The following is a 25,464-nucleotide window of genomic DNA, read 5'->3' on the forward strand; positions in this document are numbered from 1 at the left end:
GGGCTATATTTTTTTTGGGGGGGGGGAATGAATGAATGAATTCCTATTCCCCACAAATAACCCAGGGATGCATTTTAAATAAAAGGACACATTCTACTCATGTAAAAATACGCTAAATCCCGCGGGCTGGATTTAGAAGGCGATTGGGCCGGATCTGGCCCCCAGGCCTTAGTTTGCCTACCCATGACATATAGCCTCAATTGTTCACCCTCATCCACCCCAGGAAAAATTTTATTTGGGGGAAAAAACGAATAAAGACCCACTCATTTGTATGGGAGCAAATGCAAACTGCAATACGCTTGCATGCATATTTGGAGAAGAGGGTGGGGGAAAATAAGAGCAGCACTGTCCTTTCCTTGGTTCCCACTTTATCTACACACGGCCAACTTCCTTTAGAAATTAGCATGAAAGCTTCTGGGACATATGGCAAGTTAACTAACTAGGGCAAGAAAATAGGATGAAGCAAATGATAGTCTCTAGCGGACGTTTTTCTCTTAACTCTGCGACCCGGGAGGAAAATGCTGGAGCACCAGCGCCACCCCGTGCCCACAATGTGCAACAACCGCAACCCTTGCAATAATCAGGTCCACGTTTGCAGTTCGGTGCGAGGGACGCCATTATTTTACTGTATTTTTGGGCGTCTGGGGTTGCCTTCTAGGGCGCAGTTAACGCAGAGCAATCCTAATCTCCAGACCCTTTATTTTAAATATATATATATACTTTCGGAGCAGGGAGCAAACCGTGTCGGAGAGCTCGCATTTTATTTCCTTGCTCACTTATTTAAATAAATCCACAACCTGGCAGGACGTGGCAGTGCAATGAGTCTGCACGGTGGTTCCTTTTTTTTGCTTTTCTTCTCGGAGCAGCGGGGAAACCATCTTATCTGCCAGGAAGGGCGGCGGCGAGCAACAGAGAGTTGCAGGGGAATATTTGCTGCGAAGCTCCTTCCCTTTTGCAATGAACGTGGAAAGGGGGGGGGGGGAGCAAGCAAGCCGGAAATAGCGCTGCAAGAATTTCCCGACGTCCTTTAAATGCCGTTCAGAGCCTCTCTGCAATCGGATGGTAGCGTGGCCGAGTGGTCTAAGGCGCTGGATTTAGGCTCCAGTCATTTCGATGGCGTGGGTTCGAATCCCACCGCTGCCAAGATACATCTTTTTTATTTTCCCCCTTCTCTCTCTCTTCCACCCGAAATCTCGGTAATTTGCTCCCCGTTGATTGGAAAGGTGATCTTGAAAGATTTTGCTGATCTTCAAAGTCCCGGTTTCTCTCTCTAGCTAGGGCGGGTTTCGGGATGAGCTGCCGTTTGCAATGCAATTGCGATCTCTGCAATGCCCTTCAGGAATGCGGCTGGGAGACCCACACTCGCAAGGCTGCCGGGTGAAATTCCCTTAATACTTCGCTTTTTATTTCGTCGTTTCCCCCCGGGGACTGAAAATACTGTTCTGTCTCGCAGCTCTCGCTGTTCTAAAACAGGCCTGACATGCATCTCAGCCCATTCATTGCCTAGACAAAAACCACGCGTTTTCAATGGGGAGAAGAGCGAAAAACCGGTAAACTAAACATATACGAACTGCAAAACCATGTAGGAATGGAACGACATGCCCATTTCGGTTGTCACTTTCGATTCTCTCCGTTGCTCATTTCCCTAATCTTCGGTTCCCCTTATATCTACAGCAACTTTTTATTTAATTAAAAGAAACCACACCAAAACACTTAAGTATTTTAGTGCAAATTTCTCCTAAAAATACCGCTTTTTGTTCCTATGTGGGTTTGACTAAGCCACACATTTTTGCAATCAGTTTCCCTGAATACAATGCATGCATTTTGTATTGCTTCGGAAAGGGTGATTTTGATAAATCCATCTCTGAATGTAAACCGAACCGAATTTCTTCCTCCATCCCTACTTGGAAGTAAACCCTACTGAATTAGAGCTCACCTAGGGACAGCAGGAGGCAGGATTCCTGTATTGCAGGGGTGGGTGGGCTGGATGACCCTTAGGGTCCCTTCAAAGTACAATTATATACCATAAGATTGTTAGTCTATGTATTTCAATGGAACACAATCCAGTTTATGGATTTGCCATATCCTACCCAATCACATCTACTGTATTTATGCAAATTGAATGCGCCATCAAATTTTCAAAAACCTTGAAACAAGAAAAGTATTTGCTGGCTGGTGCCATCAAATCTAACGTGCGCCCTAATTTTCGCAACGTAATTTGGCCAAAAAAAGGTGTGCATGACATTCAAGTAAATACGGTGTTTTAAAACAAAAAATACGCCCCCCAAAACATTAACTTGAAGATACTGCAGTACCAAGTTAATACCCTGGACCAGGCAGGCAAGGCATATTGCACTAATATTGTACCAGTTGCACTGGTTACTGGTGCACTTCCAGGCCCATTTTTAAATACTGGCAGTGACCTTGAAATTAAAGGCTCACCTATATCCATAGACGCCTGCCCATAACTCCAGACCTGTATCCAAAGCCTTGTTCTGATGCCCACCAGCAAAGGGAGTTCAGCTGACATACACATCGGCCAGAGCCTTTTTGGCAGCGGCCCCACAATTGGGCAATGCTAACACACAGCAGCATTAGGCAGGCCCCATCCCAATATATTTTGAAACCCTAATATTTTACCTGGACTTAACGGAAACAGACTACGGCTAAGGGATGAGATGGTGTGGCCTGGTCTCAGTTCATGCTGCATTTTTGATGATTAAAAAAGGTAAAGGTACCCCTGCCCGTACGGGCCAGTCTTGACAGACTCTGGGGTTGTGCGCCCATCTCACTCTATAGGCCGGGGGCCAGCGCTGTCCGGAGACACTTCCGGGTCACGTGGCCAGCGTGACATCGCTGCTCTGGCGAGCCAGAGCCGCACACGGAACGCCGTTTACCTTCCCGCCAGTAAGCGGTCCCTATTTATCTACTTGCACCTGGGGGTGCTTTCGAACTGCTAGGTTGGCAGGCGCTGGGACCGAACGACGGGAGCGCACCCCGCCGCGGGGATTCGAACCGCCAACCTTTCGATCGGCAAGCCCTAGGCGCTGAGGCTTTTACCCACAGCGCCACCCGCGTCCCTTTTTGATGATTAGACCAGTGTTATTAAATGTAGCATTTAATGCTGGAAAGGACGTTGATTCTTGAAAGGCGGGGCTTATAAATTAATCCGTTAAAACGAGCAACCGGAGGAGCCAACACATAAAAAAAAGAAACAAGAATAGATGGGTGAGGCCGATGCGCTCCCCTCTTTACACCAGAGGGCACTGTAATGCCTTCCAGGTGGTGTTGGAACGACAACCTCCGGGGATTGTCTTTGCTCTTTCAAATTTCACCTTGGGCAAGGCCAAAATTCGGCCTGTCCCACCCCCTATCTCTTGCCTTCCATTCTGCTCAATTCACTACATCACAGGGCCAGTGGAAGTTGTAGTCCAACGACATTTTGAAGGCCACAGGTCCCCCCTCCATCCCTTTTCAAACAACACAGAGAAACCTTCCCCTGCCCTCAAGAGTGCTTATTCACATGTAAAGGACAGACCACCGCCTTCTCCAACCACGTATTATATGTAAACATGGCGAGACCAGTGGACCTGCTTTTCCACAGGCCAGTTTTGTCGGCTTCGGCTCTTGGAGAAACACAGGCAGGTTTTCAGGTGTGGTTTTATTTTCAGCTCGTGCTGCAAAGTTGGCGAGAGACATCCGGTGCCGTGCAAAATGGTTCGCTGTTGGCACTGTTCTCCTGGATCACTTTCTCACCTTCGTTGTTTCTCATCATGACCTGGAGAGGCAAGAGGCCGGTCCTGATGTGTCTGTGGAGGATTATTTGTACGCAGCCTTTGAAAGCCCCCCTCTCTTCTTCAGTTTGACGAAAGACGAGGAACCAACTGAACGTAGACACCGCTGATATAAAAACAACACTCTCTCCCCTTGTGTGAGTCTCCTGAGTGTGATTTTCGGTGGCCATTTTGGCTTTCTGTTCATTAGCCACCGCAGGACGATTTCCTTGTATGTTTCTTATTCCTCTTAATGTACCTTCCTGCCTGCCTACTACTTTAGAGCTAAGAAAAACAGACCATGCGATCCAAGGGCAATGTTCCCCCGGCCGATCCTGTGCCTGAGAACGGCTGGTTTATCGCACGACAAGATGCCGATACTTTCCCCAGTTCTTGTGAACAAATTCCCAAACTTCTTGACGGTAAACTGCCAGGATGATCAGGGCGATGAACAGGGCTATCACCACGAAGCTTTTCAGCATGAAATAATTCTTCTTGCGGGGCCTGGTTTTCAAAAAATGATCCACGCAGTCTGCAAACAAGTACTTTTTTGGGGCGTAGCCGAGCTGTTGCCGGGCTTTATCTATTTTGAACGTGTTCGTGTAAGCAATGTTGTACACCTGCGAAGCGAAAGCAAAGGAGTTGGGTTTCTTTTAAAAACTGTTTTGAAACAACATGAGGGCAAATGACAATGGAGGGTGCCCGGTCTGGGGTGGGCTTCCCAGATTCAGTGCCCTCCAGATGTCGCTGCACCACAATTCCCTCCATCCCATCATTGTTTCCATCGCACATTTAAAATGATGCTTTTCGTAAGAACTTAAGAAGGCACCAGCTGTATCAGGTCAAAGGCCGACCTAGTCTTGGCATCCTGTTCTCACTGTGGGCAACCAGATGCCTATGGAAAGCCCAGAAGCAGGGGCTTCGCTAGGGGCGCCTTGGAAGATGGCCGACAATACCATCTCTCCAGCTCACTCGAGGTAATTAAGGGGCTGATATGGGAGTAAATCAGCCTCCCGTTTTTCTCCCCGGTGTAGGGGGAGATGCAGCCTCGTCCGCAGTTGTCCATAAATCACCCCTGAGTTTGAAAGAAGGAGGGGGTGAGGGCACTGGACGGAAAGCCCTCGAGCGAGCTCGGATCTCCCGGACGCTGTCTCCGAGTGCGACCCAAGTTGCGTTTCTTAAGATAAAAAATTGGAAATAAGAATTATCGCACATGCTTCGAGCGAATAAAAGGGTATTTTAGCTGCAAATTAAATCTGCCACTGAGAAGTTAAGAGCGATGGAGTGGACTGGAAAGAAGATAATGTCAGAGAATAACATCTATGCCGGTATGTTGAAACAGAACGGAAGGGGGGGGGGGACTTTTTCTTCTTATTACGATATTACCTAACAACTCCCCCCCTAGAAGAACCGTCAAAATGACCTAGAGCAAGTGAGATTGGAAAATAAACTGTGTGGAAATAAAAATATCAACTAAAGCCTTTGCTTGTTGAAATATCTGGGAAGAAAATAAAAGGTTCTCTTGTGACGCAGTTTTTAATCGGGACCCGCCATTATGAGACAGACTATGTTGCGAGATTAATAGCCATAGGGGGAGGCGAGCCTTTACTCTCTTATCATGTTTGTATTCTAAGTTTCCAGGCACATCTCCCCTGGAAAGGCTAATTTATGGTGCAACTTGTCTGGGAAAATTAATGAGCAAATGCCTAGATTGTATTTCATCAGAACTGAAAAAAATGGCGTCTGCCACCTGAGGAGGACTTTTGGATCAGCGTGTTAAGATTTACTGCAAACAAAAGACTTACCAGCTTTAAAAAAAAGGGAGAGCCTTACAAAGTTAACACAGAAGTATAATATTGTTTACTTTAACTTGCCTGTGGAAACAACTCAGAGGCTATTAAGAAGAAAAAGGATAACATCAAGAAGATTGGAAGATGGGACTGGTGAACACTAAAAGCAGCACAAATATGAGATGATTGGACCCTACTGAACTCAAAAGCATGGGAACCCCCAACAAAAATTTATAATTTGGCAAAATATTTGGACTTTATGATTTGTATTGGTATAATTTGGAATAATTAATGTGATGTGATTGGATTGTTAAATGGAAAACTTAATAAAAATTATTATAAAAAAAAAGAAAGCCCAGAAGCAGGAGCTGAAAACAACAGCCCTCTCCCCACTTGCGACTCCCGGCAGGTGATATTAAGAGGCATCCAATGGAGGCAGGACATAACTATTGTGATATGTAGCCAGTGATAGCTTTCTTACCCACGACTCTACTGGACCCTCTTTTTGAAAAGCACAATAGTTTATTTTAGAATTTCTGCTAACATTAAGGTAAAGGTAAAGGTACCCCTGCCCATATGGGCCAGTCTTGCCAGACTCTAGGGTTGTGCGCTCATCTCACTCTATAGGCCGGGAGCCAGCGCTGTCCGCAGACACTTCCGGGTCACGTGGCCAGCGTGACAAGCTGCATCTGGCGAGCCAGCGCAGCTCACGGAACGCCGTTTACCTTCCCGCTGGTAAGCGGTCCCTATTTATCTACTTGCACCCGGGAGTGCTTTCGAACTGCTAGGTTGGCAGGCGCTGGGACCGAACGACGGGAGCGCACCCCGCCGTGGGGATTCGAACCGCCGACCTTTCGATCGGCAAGTCCTAGACGCTGAGGCTTTAATCCACAGCGCCACCCGCATTAACATTAACAACAACAAAAATATATATGGCAGCATGCCAATTCATAATACCATTAAGAACACCAGCCGTATGTCATGCAAGCCAAGAGTAACAACAGAGTAAAGACGAAAGAAAAATTAGAAGGGGACAGAAGTGTGGCGTAATGGTTAGGATGTTGGGATGTGACCTGGGAGATTTCTCCACCTGTAAAATGGGCTCTTTGTGCGGGACAAAAGCCAGCCAGCCAGATTGCAAAGCTCCCTCTGCACTACAAGGGCTCTTGGTATCTTTTAAAGTTTGTTTTCTTGTGCTTTTCTATTTTGTAATCCGCCCTGGTAATTTGCTTGAAGGGTAGAGTATAAGTTACTACAACAAATGGCTCAGTCAGTAGAGCATGAGACTCTTAATCTCAGTATTGTAAGTTTGAGCCCCACGTTGGGCAAAAGATTCCTGCATTGCAGGGGGTTGGACTAGATGACCCTGATGGTCCCTTCCAACTCTACACTCCTGATTCTATGAAACAAACCAAGCACGTAATAACGTAGGCATGCGTTACCTCATTTCTGGTGACCAAAGGTGTGATTTCAACAATGGGCATTAACAGGTTGTGGAAGTGTTCCATTGCCACAGCTGTACAAAGAAAAAAAAGCACTTGATAAATACAATGGTCGCTTGAAATAGCAGCGCATGCACAAAGCTGTGAGTCAAATGCTTGGGTCTGTCTAGCTCAGTACAGACAGGCAGCAATGCTCCATTCAGACAGACATATTTCCAATACCTGCCTGCAGATACCAGGGATTGAACCCAGGGACCTTCCGCACGAAAATCACACACTCTGCCGCTGAGCCCTGACTGCATTTCTCAAGTCTAACTTTAGCAACTTATTTGTTTATATTGCTAAAAAGAGCTGCCGTTAAACTGTTCTCTGTCATTGGGGTTGTTATTTGTCTCCTTAATAAGATTCCCTGTGCCCGCAGCTCCAAAAAGGTTGGGTTAAATTATATATTAAATTAAATACAGTGGTGCCTCGCAAGACGAAAAGAATCCGTTCCGCGATTCTCTTCGTCTAGCAGTTTTTTTGTCTTGCGAAGCAACCCTATTAGCGGCTAAGCGGATTAGCGCTATTAGCGGCTTAGCGGCTTAGCGGCTATTAAAGGATTAGCGGCTGAGCTGCTAAAAGGCTATTAGCGGCTTAGCGGCTTAGAAAAAGGGGGGGGGGAGCAAAAAAACCCCCGCAAGACTAGCAAGACATTTCGTCTTGCGAAGCAAGCCCATAGGGAAAATCGTCTTGCGAAGCAACTCAGAAACGGAAAACCCTTTCGTCTAGCGGGTTTTCCGTCTTGCGAGGCATTCGTCTTGTGGGGCACCACTGTATGTAATGTAACATTTGGGTTCAGACAGTTGTCACCATGGGCAGCCGCAATCTGGGCTGAGGCCGTGCTGTGAAAGGTTGATCCTTCTCTTCACTTGCTGTTGTCCCGATCAAAATTCCTCCCCTCCTCAACACCTGCATAGGAGTCAACTTCCCCACAGAAACTTTTCCCCATCCTTACCACAAGGCAATGCAGTTGTGGCCAGGGGTGTGTGTGCACGGAGAATGCTGTTTTTTATGGAACAACATCAGGGTTGAAAAACATGAACCTCTGCCCCCTCAGGTCTCAGTTGAGATGGGCGCCGATATAGTGCAATGGGCTGATCTGCACATAACGCTAAACAATGGCTGTCGAGCTTCAGAAACTCAGATCTTTTGTGACTGGGAGAAGGATTTCTGCAGAGTTTAGCTTCTGCTTCCAAACATCTCAGTTTAAGCATTATGGTTTACCACAATGGCCGATTCAACAAGCCAGTTTTCAAGCCATGGTTTGCTGCAAGATAAAATTCCTGATTCACACCGAGTGCAAACCCAAGGTTTTGTCTGAACGACTGTAAAAACAAGCAAACCCCAAACAACTGTTGAACAAACAACTGGAAATATTTTACCTGAAAAATAAGCAATAATAACAGGAACACGTATCCATGGCTTGCTGCAACCCAATCCTTTAAACTGAAAGAAACATTTAAATACTGAAACCAGACAGTTTTGAATGCAGCTGTTCATTTATCGATCTATCCATTCCATAACTTTTCTGTACCATTTGATTGCAGGAAAACCTCAAAGCAGTTTACGAGAAAGATAAAACACTCACAGATTACAACCATAATTTAAAATACAGAGAAGGTTAAAATCGCAGTCAATTTAAGACCAAAACAAATTAAAACTCCTGTTATTGAATTTCTTACACAAAAAAACTTCTGTGTCTGGAAATTTTCACTGGTAAAATACTCAGCAAAGGTTTGCATTATACATAGTCATCTATGGTTTGTAAGGGGGTCCCCCCCCCCATATTCATCTGATTCCCCCCCCAACACTATACAGCTGCCTTTATTAATTATTGCATCTCATCAGGCCATATGAGACTCGAGGCAGATTAAAAAAGAAACGGAGAAATTGAAGCCCGCCAGAGGATACTGGACTCGAACTCCCATCCGTCACAACCACCACAGCCAATAAGCTTAAGAAGTTTTAGAGCACTATTCTGTCTATAACAAACAGCTCTTGCACTCACCAGTGGGGATAACCACTCAATAAGGTTGACCTTCTCGCCATCGTTGATGAAATATGCCTGGCCAGCCTACAAAGAACACAGGGGAAAGAGATCAGAATAGACAGGGGGAACTTGTGGCCATACAAACATTGTTGGACATTAAACTCTCCTCGGCCCCAATGGCCAACGATCATGCAAGGTACACATTGGCAATGAACTTTACATGTACGGTTTGCCTGCAGCCTTAGGAAGGAAAATAACCTACCTGGACACCTTTGTGCTCAGCTGAGAACTGTATGATTTCCTGGAAACTCCGAAGGTTTAGGTGCATTAAATTTATTGCCCACCAAAACAAAACAATAACAAAAACCCTGATGGTTTGATATATAGCAAGAGTGTAAATACAACAATAAACACAGGCGAAACATATCAAAAACAGATTTCACAGTGCAACGTCATTTCACTGGTGCTATCCAAATGCCTGTGCTTTGCCTGGCGCCAAAATGAGGACAAGGGTGGATTCAGGTGGGCCTCCCTTGGGAGAGCATTCCATAAATGGCGGGATGCTATAGAAAGGTCCTGCTCTCTTATCCCCACGCTTCAGACCTTCCTTGGAGGTGGGCTACAGAGAAGAATCTCAGATTATGACCTCAGGGTCAGGGAAAGTTCATGGGGGAAATTAGTTTTAGCAGTGAGCCATATAGTAAACTTAATATATATATTGGAAGATCTGTTTTCTAGGGAGTTGGACACCTCCCAAGATCCTATAGCCAAATTTTGCATGAGAGCAAGGAACAGGTTTTCATCTAGAGAAGCTTTTAATGTTTGACGGACTATTGTATTTTAATATTTTGTTGGAAGCCACCCAGAGTGGCTGGGAAAATCCAGATAAATGGGCGGGGTATAAATAATAATAAATCATCATCATCATCATCATCATCATCATCATCATCATCATCATCATCTATGTTTGGATACACCTGGAAGCCATTTTGAATCAACATGGTGGACTTGAACTTTTTGACGCTGCACTGATGTTAACCACTGATTTCAAAACCACACTGGTGTTTTTGTGGGTTTCTTAGCGTTACTTAGCAACTTCTGCCGGAAAGCTGCTTAGTAAATCAATTATCCCGAAAATGCCACAGCCCTCCAGGTGCCTCACGCCAAGGAAACGCTCTGCACATCCCCAGAATGTTCAGCGCCTGAAAAACTGGAGCACGTGTAACGATATACTCACAGCTATATAGTTCTTCTCAGGAGTGAGAGCGTCCATGGCGAGGATGTGAGCTTGCACGAGATTCTTGACATGAACCCAGTTCATCCGGGTCTCTGGTCCCCCAAATGTGAAGACAAACATCCCTCTTTCGATATTCAACTGTTGGAAGGTATGATTGAAGCATAACGTTGCCAGTTACAACGAGGGGCAAACGAGATGTGATGCAGAATTGTCACTGGCTCTCCTGAGCTGAAGAACAGATTTTTAAAGCAAGCCCTATTCAGTTATCCCAAGCAGAGTAAACCCAGGGCATGCCTTTGCTCTTCTCAATGTGCCAACCCTTATTGTGTTTGAGGAGCGCTATCATTGCCCCGCCCGGACTTCTTGCCTCCAGGCCAAACATATCCAGCTGTTTCAACCTTTCCTTGCGTGGCTTGTTTTCTCTGGTACCTAACTGTAACTGGTCTCATCCCATGGTGGTATTATTATTATTTATTGAATTTATATACCTGGGGGCCTCAGAGTGTTTCACAGAATAAAATCAAGATATAAAACCACAAAATACCTAATACAAATAAAAGCAACAACCCAATAGCCCCTCCACCCAAAACCCCCCACATTTTAAAAGGGCATAGGATGTAAATCCGATCAACCAAAAGCCTGGTTAAAAAGGAACGTTTTTGCCTGGCGCCTAAAGGTGTACAATGAAGGCGCCAGGCGAACTTCCCTGGGGAGAGCATTCCACAGATGGGGAGCCACTGCAGAGAAGGCCTGTTCTCGTGTTGCCACCCTCCGGACCTCTCAAGGAAGGGGCACATGGAGGAGGGCCTCAGAAGATGACCTCAGGGTCTGGGTAGGTTCATATGGTAGTGTTTCCCCCCACATTCACAGAAGAGTGTTCTGAGCAAGTCACAATACGTACGGCTATCCGGGGGAAATGCCTTTGTTCTTCTGGCCCATAGATGCCAGGCGGTCGAAGAGCACAGGTGTGCAGCTTGCCACCTCCTAGGAAACAGGACAAGAAGCCGTTGGCTGATTCTGAACACGTCAATTGAAGAAACTGCTGATGCTGGACCACATGGGACAAGAGAGGCCAGAGGTTTCAGCATCTCCCGACTCCTCCTCCTACCTGCTTCTAGGCTCCTCTAGCTTTGGAGTCTTAAAGGGGCAACCTTCTATCCTGAAGATGAGCATATCTCCCTGTGCTGCTGGACCAGTGAGGTGCAATGGGAGGCACTGGTTCAAGGGCAGGTGTCCACGGAGGTCCTGGCTCTGAGCCTACAGGCCTTGGTGGTATGGGAGTGTCCTCTACGGACTCCTGCCTGCCAACCCCAGGCTCTGCGGTCTCTCAGTCTCCAAGAGCAGGGCCAGAGCTGTGAACCTGGAATAACTTCATAGATGGAGCCTCTTGAGTATGAACCTTAATCGCTGCTTGACTCTGGGGGTCACGAAAGATACAATAAAATCATTCCCCCCCCCAAGGTTGCCACAGGCTAAGATCACAGAAAGGTACCTGGTAAAGACACTCCGTCTGCTCCTAGAACCATCTGTTCTGCAATTGATTTGGTTCTGGAATACTCGTTCATTTGCTAAAAAGAAATCAAATTAATTCGTTTGGATTATTTAGCAAATACCAAAGCACGTAAGCCAACAGATCTGCTTGAACAAGTAATACATTTTTTCCCCACTCAGTCAGTCGCCATCTACATCCCTGGTGCCAAAGAACAGCCCGTATAATGAGATTTTAATCACAGCTCCAAGTCTTACCATGGGGTTATGGGTAAATCCCCAGCAGAGGGTCTTCCACAATTGCAGGAAGACCACACAGAACACCTCTATGTGCCAACTTAGAGGATGGATGGAAGGGGTTTATTTCTGGCTGCCCTGAATCTGGGGGACACTTTCTCCCTTAGGATTTAACCAAGACTGTAATAACATTTATTTATTAAAAAGAGTGAAATTAATGTGGGGAGGGGGTCAGTCTGCCCTACAGGAGTATGGGACACCAGTAGGGAAAGTGATGTCACGTGAAAAGAATTCCATGTGTCTTACTCCTAACAGACCTGCGAGAAGATGCGATTCCGTTCCCCCAAAGCATGGGGTGTAACCCTACAGGGATCATACAGAGAGAAAAATAGGGCTGTTCTTAATCCCACTGTGCCCAAGGGTCTCTAGTGGTAACCTAAGTCTAGAGATGAAGTAGCAGGAGCAAGAGCAGTGTTGTAGCAGGTAGCACAGGGGTGGTTGCCCTGGGTGCAAAATTGCTTCCCTGGATACTTTCAACACCCAGCGCTGCCTCAGTCCAGCTGCACGCTTCTATCACTGGGCCCCGTTGAAAACAGCTTCTAGAGGGGGCTGCTAGGGGCGCCTTGGAAGATGGCCGACAATACCATCTCTCCGGCTCGCACGAGGTAATTAGAGGCTGATTATGGGAAGTAAATCAGTCTCCCTCATCTTCCCGGGGGGGGGGGGGAGATGCTGTCCTCGCCCGCGGTTGCCATAAATCACCCCCGAGTTCGGATGAAGGAGGGGGTGAGAGGCACTGGGCGCACCTCGAGCGGGCTCTGGAACTCCCAGAAGCTGCTTCCAAGAGCGACACTGGTTGCATTGCTTAAAAAGAAGGAAAAAATTGGAGAAGTAAACGCACATGCTTCAAGAGAGGTCAGGAGTGTCTTATCTGCTAATAATTCTACCACTAAGATTATTGGGACGGAAGGAATAGAGGACAACATCAAAGAATCGCAGACATCTTGGTATGTGGAACGTAATGGAAAGGGGGGGGGGGAACTTTCTACTTTTTCAATATGATTTACCTAACAACCCTCCCCCTTGGAAGAACCGTCACTACGACTAATTGCAAGTGGGACTAAAAATAAACTGTGTGGGGAAAAATAATAGGAATTGAAGGTTTTATTCTATGAAAGATTTGGAAGAAGAGAGGCTCTCTCTGTGACGCAGTTAAAATGTGATCCGACACGGACAAGCAGACCTTCGTTGCATGATATATGGTCTTAGGGAGGATGAGCCCTTGATCTGTTATCAGGGTGGGATCGTAAATTCGAAAGGGCGATAATCCTCCTGGAGAGACTAATTTGCGATGCAGTGGGTCTGGGAAAGTTAATGAGCGGACACTTAGACTGTATTTCATCGGAATGGAACAAGATGGTGACGCCTGCTCAAACGGAACTCCTGACTATTGGATTTATGTGAGTGATCTACGAGAGAGCATTACAAAGTCCACACAGAAATATAAACAAGACTGTTTCTTTCAATCCACTTGCGGAGACAACTCGGAGGTGACCGAAAAGGAAAATGAGTAACGACAAGGAGATGAGAAGATGGGGCTGAAAACATCATTGGAAACATCAAAGCAGTAGAAATATAGATGACTGGACTCCTGCCGATCTTGAAGCATGGGTACCCCCCACAAAAAATTATAATTTGGAAAATATTTGGATTTTATCATTTGTATTGTTATAATTTGGATTAATTGGTATGATATGTTTGATTTGGTAAATGGAAACTTAATAAAAATTATTTTTTTTAAAAAAAGAAAACAGCTTCTAAATGCAAACTGGGAAGCAACCTCTCCAGACAATGGAAGAACTATTTTTCCTTATCTCTGTGGCTGCAATCTCTTGGGTGATTGCGGACGCTTTTAAGCAGCTGGATGCGCAAGCAGCCATTTCCCTCCCTCCCATCCAACCAACCAACCCCTCCACGTGTCTCTGGGCACTGGCAACCCATCATACACCACTGGCTGGTGGGGAAGAGAGGAGGAGGAGGAGGAGGAGGAGGAGGAGGAGGAGGAGGAGGAGGAGGGAAAAGAGGCAAGTGCCCACTAGGACTGGTAAGACAGAAGGCAAGGAGACTAGCAGTAGCCAAACCCAATAACAGACAGGCAGGGGCACAACATGACTGGTTCTAAGACCTTCTGGATCAGGCCAATGGCCCATCGAGTCCAGCATCCTGTTCTCACAGTGGCCAACCAGATGCTTGTGGGAAACCTACAAGCAGGACCCAAGCACAAGAGCCCTCTCCCCTCCTGTGGTTTCCAGCAAATGGTATTCAGAAGCATTGCTGCCTCTGATCGTGGAGGCAGAGCAGAGCCATTATGGCTAGTAGTCCTTGATAGCCTGGTCCTCTGGGAATTTGTCTATGTGCTGGGCCTGGGGGTAACCCATGAAACGCAGTCCAGGTCTGGTCCAGACTCCGAAGGCCATGCCAGGACACGAGGCAGAAAACCAGGCAAGGACAGGTACAGGATCTCCGGCAGCATCTAGCATACAGCAATGTTGCTCCTGCAACCTGGGGCAGGGTCCGACAGCCTTTTATCTTTGTCGGGTAGCAGCCGGTCCTGATCCCCCAGCGACTCACCTCCCTGTTTCACCCAAAGGCAAGTGCTTCTCCTGTGAGTACTCAGGTCTCTCGTTCTCTCAGACCTCAGTCTCTGCAGCTCGGGAGACGTCGGTGGGTTACTAGACCCAGAGGCCGCCTCAGCCTCCCCTGACCCAACCGGTAGTGGAGCAGATGTAAGTGATGGCCTAGCTGAAGGCAACGGGGTAATCCCCACATCTGGAGCCAGGGCAGGCTCAGGCCCCTGACTCGGCCCAGCTGGTGTTTGTTGCAGGGGAACCTGTGCAGACTGGGACTCTTCAGGATCAGGCCCCAGACTTGGTTCAGATGATGCCTGAGGCAAAGGATCTGGTGCAGACTGAGTCTCCTCTGGCTCCGAGCCCGAGTCTCAGGCCATCACAGTCTAATCCTCTTTTAAAGCCACCCAAATTAGTGGCCATCACAGCCCCTAAAGCACCATAGTTTATCTATGAGCTTCTAAGCAGGAAGGCAGGGAGGTGGGGGTGAGGGCAGACCGAAGGCTAATAGACCAGCCTCCCCCAGTTCTTCGGATCCACCCCTACACTTTGGATCCAAAGCCACAGGCTGAAAAAACAACAACACGTAATTTCTCTTGTGTTGTGGGGAGGCCATTTAAAAAAACAACTCGGCCCTCCTCTCTCTTGCCCCCCCCCCAACCGTCGGTTGCAGCCAAATGCTAAAAAGGGGAGCAGCCCCAATACCTCTGCTAAAGGAAAATAAGGCACACTCTGCTCGTCGGCGTCAATAAGGGTTTGCCCGCCAAACACCACGTTGATGCTGCTTGTGTAGACCAGCCTGGGGACGCTTCGCCGCTTGCAGACTGCAGAGACATAGGAAACACAAAGCACTTCGTTGAGGGAAGGAGGCAAATGGAAATCTGCTTTCCTGAGGGAAAGGACTGGTATCTCAGGATGGCTGCAACAGCAGCCAACAAATGATTCTGCCCCAGCTCACATTACAGCATCCTCCAGCCCTAGGTAAAGGTAAAAGGACCCCTGACCATTAGGTCCAGTCATGGCCGACTCTGGGGTTGCGGCGCTCATCTCACTTTACTGGCCGAGGGAGCCGGTGTACAGCTTCCATGTCATGTGGCCAGCATGACTAAGCCACGTCTGACGAACCAGAGCAGCGCACGAAAACACCGTTTACCTTCCCGCCGGAGCGGTACCTATTTATCTACTTGCACTTTGACTTGCTTTCGAATTGCTAGGTTGGCAGGAGCAGGGACCGAGCAACGGGAGCTCACCCCGTTGTGGGGATTCGAACCACCGACCTTCTGATCGGCAGGTCCTAGGCTCTGTGGTTTAACCCACAGCGCCACCTGCGTCCCTAGGAGCCTTCAAAAGGGAGCTCTTTCTAGAGAAAGAACCGTGGTGGTGGGGAGACTCTGGGGTTGCTATCAGGGGGTGATTGGTTTTGCTCCACCCTCCAGCCCTAGGAGCCTGCAGAAGGGAATTGCTTAATGAATACTTTAGCCTGAACTATTAGTAAGCTGTATATTTACTTCTTAAATGTTTATCCTTGATAAATTAATTCTTAATTGTTGATTCTTGGGTTTTTTTGCATTATGTTGCAGTGATGTTATTTGTCTTATTGTGTTCTTTGTCCAGGGCAGCTGTCTACCAGCTCCATCTGGTACGCAGGCTGAGACCCTACCTGCCCGCAGACTGTCTTGCCACAGCAGTACATGCTCTAGTTAGCTCCCACTTGGACTACTGCAATGCGCTCTACGTGGGGCTACCTTTGAAGGTGACTCAGAAACCACAACTAAGACAAAATGCAGCTGCCAGAGTGATACTGGGAGCAGCCGCCGGGACACAGTCCTGAAGTCCTGAAGGATCTACATTAGTTCCCAGTACTTTTCCGAGCACAATTCAAGGTGTCAGTACTGACCTTTAAAACCTTAGACTGTTTTGGCCCTGTATACCTGAAGGAGTGTCTCCACCCCCATTGTTCAACCTGGACACTGAGGTCCAGCTCCAAGGGCCTTCTGGCAGTTCCCTCATAGTGAGAAGTGAGGTAACAGGGAACCAAGCAGAGGGCCTTCTGGGTAGTGGCGCCCACCCTATGGAACACCCTCCCATCAGATGTCAAGGAAATAAACAACTGTCTGACTTTTAGAAGACATCTGAAGGCAGCCCTGTTTAGGGAAGTTTTGAATGTCTTATGTCTTACTATGTTTTAATGTGTTGGAAGCTGCCTAGAGTGGCTGGGGCAACCCAGTCAGGTGGACAGCATATAAATAATAAATTACCATTATTATTCTTTATCGTATTTAGACTGGCTTTTGTGCGAACTGCTTTTGAGCACAGATTTATTTGTGGGAGATGTGGTATGTAAACAAGCCAACCATCGATGATCCTCAGCCTGGGCTCATCCAAAACAAAGCACTGAGGCTGTACGCACCTTCAATGACGACACTGGTTCCTCCAACATTGACAGACCGAATATGTCTCTTGTGCATCTAGGAAAAGCAGGAAGAGGTTTAATGTCGCACCAGCTGCTGCAATCAAAGCAAAATGAATTGCTTTAGCTTGTTTTGGTCTCTGGAGAATTGGCTTGGCTTGCTCCCTAGGTGGCAAGAAGGCCAGCTTGTAAAAGTTGAATTTCGCCCCCCCCCCCCAAAAAAAGAATCTGAAAAAAGCGGTCAAGAAGGGCTATTGCTCAGAGGCTGTGTACCTGCTGAAGGTCCCAGGTACGTTCCTTGGCATCTTCAGTTAGAAGGTTCAGACCACAAGTGATGGGAAGGAGTCTTTGCCCAAGACCCTGGAGAACTGCTAGTTAGTCTTGGGTGGGAAGACTAGGGAACCTTTTATAGTCCTCCAGAGGTCACATGTTTCTAGGTGGGGCCAAAAGTGGATGTGGAATAGCAAATGATAATTTACTTATGCACCCCTCTCAGTACACTGTTTACTGAAAATAAAACATTTCTCTTCTTAAAAAATGTGCATATTCTTACTGTTGCCTTTGCTTAATGTCTGTGATCTAATTCAGCATCACTCAGGCATCTTTTTTCAAAGCATCATAGAATTGGAAGGGACCATGAGGGTGTCAGGGTCTGGCCGGACGAGGAAGAGCGTTGGGCGCCGCCTATCCAAGAGACCCCTCCAGGGAGGACACAGAAGATGACAACTTAAACCCAGGACAGTGGTGGTGGGACACAGGGGGCCAGTGTGCAGGAGTGTCAAGCTGGGAGATGCTAGATGCAGGAGGGTTGAGTGATCGGCGGGGTGGGGTGGGGGCGTGTGTCAGGAGAAGGAAGGTCTTCCAAGACAGCGCTAGGTGCTGAGAGTCTCAGCGGGAGTGCAGACTCAGAGAGAGAAGAGTCCGAGGCTGCCTCTGCTGCCAAGCAACTGGCTCTCCTCCCCAGACTCCCCACTTGATGAGGGTCCTGCACGCTGCTCAGCAATGGGCCAGACAGGCCCAGAGAGGAGCCCGCCCCCTTGCCGCATTTCACATCTGCTTGGGAGGTATCTGGAGTGAGAGGGGAAGGAGCTAGGTGAGACAAGCCAGAGGGACGCTGCTGTGTTGCTTCCTTTCTGTGAATTAAAAGCTAATTGCATTCTGTGTCTCAAGTTCTTTCCTGACTTGTGGATGACCTGTGCTCGCCTGACAGCTCCTTGACAGAGGATCATCTAGTCCAACCCCCTGCAGTGCAGGATTCTTTTGTCAAATGTGGGGATTGGACCCACGACCCTGAGATGCTCTACGGACTGAGCTATCCCAGACTGTCTGTATCCACTCAGGGCTTCTTTGCCTGAGAGTCTACTGTGTTTTATTTTTCTTTCTGAAAGGGACGGGCCCTGGAAAAAACTACCAACCGATCTCCGTTTGATTTAGGATAGCGGGAAATTTTCTGAAAATCTGTTCAACACAATCTGGAAAAGCCACGTGAAAGGGGTTGATTCCTTGCAGAAACTCAAGACGAAGAGAAGCCGACTCACTTGTTCTAATCCTGTCATTCCGTACGCGGCTGCGTGAATGACACAGTCTGCCCCTTCGCAGGCTGCATATAGCGGGTCATAGTGCCTCACGTCTGCCTAGAACACAGAGATCACATACTCCTGAGTGGGGGTCAGCAATGTTTTTCCCCCAGGCAAGAGACAACAAAGGATGCTGAGAAGCCAAGGTACACACTCTAAGGCCACCAGCAACAGGGAAGAGACCCAGTTCTTTGATCACGCAGATCTTCTCTGTCATTGCAAAGGGTCACGAGACATACTATGCAAATCATGCCATCATAAGGGTTGGAGGAGGCCTCACACACCATTCATCCCTCTGATGGAAGGATTGCAAAGCTAATCCAATGGGTGTCTATGCAGAAAGAGAGAGCGTTTGTCCATACTGGAGAACTCTGGATTTGCACTTGCCTGTCTCATTAATATAGGCATAGCCACAGGCTGTCCTTCCCATCCCATTGTGTTGTCCTGGAAAGACTCTCCTCCCTGCAAGAGAGGGGAGTGGTTGTGGCCGGGAGCCGGACTCCGCCTCAAGCAGGGGGCGTTTGCCCCCTGCCTCCCACTCACCTGGCTGGCGCCCACGCCCTCGGCCAGGCACCCAACCAGGTGCCTTCAAGGGGGGGAGTGTACAGCAGCCTAAATTGCTGCGGTGCCAGCCTCCAGCCCTCACTTTTCGTTGTCCTGTCCGATGCCTGCTTGGCAGGAGGCCATGGCACGACCCTCAGTGACATCAGGGGAGAGCCTATAGTTGGATTAGCATCAACAGGCTCCACCTACTGGTGAATAAACCCCCCTTGTTTCAGACTCACCCCTCTCTGAGGGGGTGGAGTCAGCTGACGTAATCCAATGCCTAAGCCAATACCTTTTCACTTGCTGTAATCAATAAAGTTGTGGCCTTTTCTTGCCCATTAACCTTATATCACGTGTCCTTGTGTTTCATTCCACTGCACGGGGTACGGGTCCTCGAACCACAACTTCCCTCCTTTAAATGAGGGTTTTCCTGGTCCTTGGAAAGTTCAAAACAGGCAGGATTGGACACCCCCCCCCCCCGATCTTGCAGAGATCATAGTCACCTACCCCAACCAACTCCCATTGCAGCAGGTGCCACTGATCACTGGTGCTTGCAAACCCTTCCCCCACAACCACACTTTACCTGCCTTACACCTGACAGCAGATAATAATCTCTCTCTACATGATATGTTGCTTATGGAAAAGAAAAGTGGGGTGTTAGGATCATAATAATAAATGATAAATACCTGTACGAGTACTACTCCTTTTGGAATTTCCCAGAGGGGTTGGTTAATGTCATAGAGAATCACACTGGTTCCTGCTTTGGCAAGGGCGCGGCCAAGGCTAAAGCCAAAATAGCCAGCACCTCCTGTTATCACGGTCTTGTTGCTCACTTTCTTCAGCCCTCGGTTACCGGTGTCAAGTTTCTGTTCAGCAGGCTGGGCATCTTGTTTTGAGGATTTGCGGTTTTTTCGGTCTTTCTGCTGAGATTTCTCCATTGCGCACTAAGGGGGCGCTCAGATCCACCGGATCTGGTATTACAAAACTCCACCAAGGTAGGAGCAACAGTATCTCCTTCTCATAACCTGTTGAAAGAGCACAAAGACCAATTTTGTTGCTGCTGTTGCTACAGGAATAACAGCGCCATTGGTAGAGCATAAGACTCTTAATCACAGTGCCATGGGTTTAAGATTCCTGCACCGCAGAGGGTTGGACTAGATCAGTCTTTCTCAACCTGTGGGTCCCCAGATGTTGTTGAACTACAAGTCCCATCACCCCAGCTAGCAAGTCCAGAGCTCAGGGATGATGGGAGTTGTAGTCCAATAACATCTGGGGACCCACAGGTTGAGAACCGCTGGACTAGACGATTTTCGTGGTCCCTTGCAACTCTATAATTCTTTGATTTTAAGCTTTCCATGTTTCTCAGTCCGGTTCTTATTTAAAAAACATTATATATATATAAAATATATATATATATAATATATATATATATATATATATATATATATATATATATATATATATATATATATAAAAATATATAAAAAAATATATATAAAAAATAGCCAATATCCTCAGAAACCCCAAGGATAAAATCCAGTTGGAAAACCAAGGGGTCTATGAAATACCCTGCAAAGTCTGCCCAGCCACGTACATTGGACAAACTAACAGACGAATAAATGCACGTATCGCAGAACACAAGAATGCCGTCAAAAAAGAAGAAAAAACTTCCTCTCTTTTCCAACACATGAAAGAAACAGGACACGAAATTAATTTTGCAGATTCCAAATTGCTCTTTAACATGGAACATCACCACAAGAGAATAATCATGGAAGCCATCGAGATAGAGAAACACCCTCACAACATGAACAAGCGTGACGACACATCCCGCTTGCCAGACATCTGGAAATTAGCCCTCCCCACAAAAACTGACACCAGAGCCAGAGGCACACAGAACGCCATCACCAATCAACCACACCAGACCCAAACCCAGACCCTCTCCACAGATGAATTACAGATACCATCCAGTAGCCAAACCATGGTGGCACCTCCGGATGCTGCACCCCCCTGCAATCCCTACACAGATCTGGCTGGCACAGACCACAAAACCACAGCTCGCCCCTATACACGAAGCCAAGCCAGAGCACAACAAAATGCAGTACAACCATCTTCTCAGAAAAACTCTTCACAAAGTTCAAGAGGTCAAGACACAAAGGCTTTAGCAACTAATCCACACCTAATGACCCACCTAAGTGGTACTCAGGATACAACTCAAGAAATCACTCAAGATATCCCTCAAGTAATTAAGAAACAAAAGAAGAAAAGGCACACTAGCCTGGGAACTTCCTCTCTGCCCAGAACATTAGAGGCCACACCTCCTCAACAGTATTTATAGGAACTCAAACACTGAGATCCTGCTCTGTTCCAGTAACAAGAAGCCGAAAGCACCAGCCTGAAGATGACGAGTGAGACCTCGTCGAAACGTCGCCTAGACACCCCAACTTTTACACGGGAAGACACCCGAGGACACCAAAACCTGCATTCCTGTACCCGTGAAAATCTACGAAAGCATATATATATATATATATATATATATATATATATATATATATGGCTTCTCTATGTAGCACTTATTCACAAATGAATGTTTAACTTTTTGGCGTTCTGTTATCAATACCCCACTGATATCCTGCTGTTTGCCCTATAGTCCTCAACTTCGGTAATGAAAATTAAAAAGAAACACGCTGTGATGTTATGAAAAGTGATACACTTCTCAGCATTTCTGAGAATGCCTCACTGAGGCATATGAGGCGGGCTTCTCCAGTGATAAATTATATTTGGTCCAAAGTTGTCAGCATCAACTTTGCATTAGCAAAACCCTTGGTATTTGGAGATGTCCGCGTATTTTTAAATTATATTCCCGTAGCATGGGGATTAACAGCAAGACAACAAAAGCGGACTTCTGTTTTGGTATTCCTACGGGGATCTGGTTAGCCATGGTGAGATCAGGATATTGCTCCCCTGTATCTATGGCCTCGCCCCATGCCTTTTTATCACACATTCATGATTGTTTGTGTTCACAGTGCTATTAACGGGGGTCATACACACTTCTGTTTTTGATGCAATCCACACTTGCAAAAAGTTTGGGGTGGCCATACTGCTTCATTTCCAACTAGAGACAAAGGTTTAAAGGTTTGAACATTTGCAAGAAACAAAGGTTTAAAGCCCCTCTGCGCCCCCTCCCGCCCCCCAAAGCAGCAGGGTCCCAGTGCAGATCAGGCCTCCCTTGCCTGCAATTTACTTCAAAAAGTCATTATCTCAATTGCTAATTGTGTAAACGCTGTGCCGTCCAGTTAGGTGTTTGAAATGAGTTCCTACATGGGACAGGTCTCTTTTTTAGATTGCATTCAATCTGTCAAGATCTAGATAAAATCTATTTTTGGTGTTTTCTGCAACATGTTCTTCACATAGTAAAATGAAGCACTGGTGGTGGAATGATTCTGTTTACGTTCGCTCTGTGACACTTCCGCAATGCTAGTATGTTATCGCTGTATGGGTGGGGTCATACGTGACCATCCCAAAAGCATTAGGAACCCAAATAATCATGAATGAGCAGTAAAAAGGATGCTTGAAAGGGCATAGAAGGAACCCATAGCCTAGTTCATTCGTTATGTAGCGGCTTCTCAGTCACGCCACCCATTGCCACCCTGGTGAGGGAGTGAAGGAGCAACAATGATCTCCCAGACTCTCCAACCTCACAGGTTGTCGCAAGGATAAAATGAGAAAGTAAGCAAGCATATATACCCCCTTGAGGTCTTGGGTGGAAATCATTGTATGAAATAAACAAAATATATCAGCTGTGGGGCTGTATTTTGCTTTCGTTTTACTTAATGGGAAGAGGGTGGGTTGGTGAACGGTAGTCATTACTAACCCCCAACGTGGCTGGTTTTTTTTTTAAAACCACTCAGAGGTTTTCATACAATCAAGCGATATGTAAATTTTGTTATGAATAAATAAAGAAATCTCTCTTAGTCACCCCAAGGTAATAACAACCGCTTCTTAGACTCCTGGGACCATAGACCAAAGTGGTCACCAGCATCTTCCAATGAAGAATCTGGTGTAAAAGGTAGCCAATCGTATTACATATGCAAATAAGTCTCTTCTCCCCATAGGCTGCTGCAACAGAGAACTGCTTTTGCACCAGAATGTTTCAGTTTAAAAGGAGACAGTTGGTGCAGTTAAACAGAATTCTACCTCACGCCTCTTGTGGGGATAATACAGCAATGGCCAGCAGTGGCGTAGCGTGGGGGGTGCAGGGGGGGCCGGCCGCACCGGGCGCAACATCTGGGGTTAGGGCAAATCCACAGGTTAGGGGGCGCAAATCCACGGGTTAGGGGGCGCAAATCCACAGGTTAGGGGGCGCAAATTACTTGCCTTGCCCCGGGTGCTGACAACCCACGCTACGCCACTGATGGCCAGGTGTGCTTACATGGAAGTAAATTTCACTGAAATCCGTGGGACTTCCTTTGGAGTAACCAGGTCTTGGCTTGGAGTGCAAACAATAAAAATGCAAAGCTGCTCATTGGCACACAGGGATTGTTTGGGTTCCAGTATTTGGGGAATTCATCTTTGAAGTTTGGCTGTGATTTCTGAATAAATCTGCATACTTCAGATACAAAGGGCACAGCCTTCCATCTGCATTTATTATTGCTTTACAAGCACACTTTTTTCAAACTTTGCTGCATGTTTCTTTTTGGCACTCGTGACATAAGACATGGAGAAGAATAGAATTGTAGAGTTGGAAGGGACCGAGATGGTCATCTAGTCCAACCCTCTGCAATGCAGGAATCTTCTGCCCGGGACTCAAACCCATGGCCCTGACATTAAGAGTCTCATGGTCCACCAGCTGAGCTATATCCTATTTAAAATCTCTGAAGATATTGTTGGGGGACAGCCACCTGCACTGCTAACTTTCGCTGCATCCCTGTTATAAGCCAATTATTTACCTGAAGGAAAAATATCATCTCTGCCTTCCAGGCTGCTCACCCTCCTGCTGTGTTTGGATGAAGCATGTTGTGGACAAAACCATTTCACCATTCTGCTATAAAAAGCAAAGTTCTTTGCCACGGCAAGTGAAAGAGGTCCACAGGATTTCCCTCATTCAAAAAAAGGAAAATACCTGTGGTTTCCTTGCACAAACCCCCAGATATTATCATATCTAGACAGGCAGATGTGTGCAAGATACTTTTAATATCAGTACCCTGGCTGTACGCTAACTCATAGCTTTGCCAAAACGTCACTTCAAAAAGTAAAATAAAAACCTTCTAACAGTGCAGTGCTAAGCACAGTTACTCAGGTGTAGGACTCACCCAGTTCAATGACATCTACGCCCAGGTAAACTGTGCATTTATGCCCCAAAATTAAATTTTAATTTTGGGAATGACAGCGAGTGGTGACACTAATTATACTTATTTCTATGCAGCAATAGTAAGAAATAATGAATAATCACAGGGTGTTCGGAAGACAGAATGGGGTTTGCTGGGATAATAAACCATCCACACAATTATTATAGAGGTCCCAAGCAGGGTAGTCCCTCCGTACACGTTTTATTTCCTTTTGCAAACGTTATTTCGTTTTCACTCAACCAAACCTCTCAGTTTTAGAAGGCCTGGAGATGTACACCTTTGGGGGAGATTCGGTACTCCTTGCTCCCCCACCGCTCGCTTCCTGAGCGATGCAATGGGCGAGAAAAGGAGATCCGTGGGTTGTGCCTCCGACTAAGCTTCTACTCAAGAGTAGACCCATTGAAAGCCCTGGCCCCTGACGCCTAGCTTCCGTCCATTGACTTCAGTGGGTCTCCTCCGGAGTATGGACTTAGTTGGGAAGATCTAGCGCGTAAAGCCCTAGTAACCATAAGGAGGTCTCCTGCAATATTATTATTACCCTGGGAGGGGGTCCTCGGCAGGAGGGATTTCCTGGGGGTGGGGCAAATCCTGGCTCTCCCCCCCCCCCCCAAACGGCAGGAGGTGGCTCCTTTTCCTCTCCCTCACGGTTGACCAGGAGACACCCCCAGCTAGGCGGGCAGGCTTACATCTTCAATTCATCCATCCTAAGAAAAGCCACTGCGGAGGAGCCCGGCTTGGTGTTGACGGTACTGTACTTCGAGCAGGGAGGTGGGGAGGAGAACCGTAAATATTAAAGGCGCAGCGCACGCACAGGAGAGTTCTGTTATCTCCAGGTGAGGGTGGCGCTACAGTGCAATCCGACGCCCCCGTGCGATCCTATATATCGGGGTGGCCAACTCCCAAGAGACTGCGATCTACTCACAGAGTTAAAAACTGGCAATGATCTACCCCCTTTTTTGG

The 25,464-nt window shown here is 47.0% G+C and overlaps 1 protein-coding gene and 1 non-coding gene across 4 annotated transcripts; one reads left to right on the forward strand and one right to left on the reverse strand.

The window, feature by feature from the left end:
• Window positions 1-1,061: 1,061 nt before the first annotated feature.
• On the forward strand, window positions 1,062-1,143 carry TRNAL-UAG (transfer RNA leucine (anticodon UAG)). Its single transcript has one exon. It is a non-coding gene; the product is annotated as a tRNA-Leu (tRNA).
• Window positions 1,144-3,675: 2,532 nt separating this feature from the next.
• On the reverse strand, window positions 3,676-25,464 carry SDR42E2 (short chain dehydrogenase/reductase family 42E, member 2). Of its 3 annotated transcripts, none has more exons than XM_077918608.1 (12): window positions 25,191-25,464; window positions 19,846-20,184; window positions 18,575-18,670; window positions 17,037-17,094; window positions 15,332-15,450; window positions 11,767-11,842; window positions 11,176-11,258; window positions 10,275-10,412; window positions 9,056-9,121; window positions 8,430-8,493; window positions 7,006-7,079; window positions 3,676-4,393 (listed from the first exon to the last, which is right to left on the reverse strand). In XM_077918608.1, exons 2-12 carry the CDS (start codon window positions 20,095-20,097, stop codon window positions 4,130-4,132), a joined length of 1,290 nt encoding a protein of 429 aa, XP_077774734.1. In that variant the 5' UTR covers window positions 20,098-20,184; window positions 25,191-25,464; the 3' UTR covers window positions 3,676-4,129. The 3 variants fall into 3 exon arrangements, with proteins under 3 accessions (XP_077774734.1, XP_077774733.1, XP_077774735.1); XM_077918607.1 differs by having other exon boundaries at window positions 25,043-25,463; XM_077918609.1 differs by lacking the exon at window positions 25,191-25,464 and adding an exon at window positions 23,136-23,207.

This window comes from Podarcis muralis, chromosome 14 (assembly GCF_964188315.1).
Source record: "Podarcis muralis chromosome 14, rPodMur119.hap1.1, whole genome shotgun sequence".
NCBI classification, from domain to species: domain Eukaryota; kingdom Metazoa; phylum Chordata; class Lepidosauria; order Squamata; family Lacertidae; genus Podarcis; species Podarcis muralis.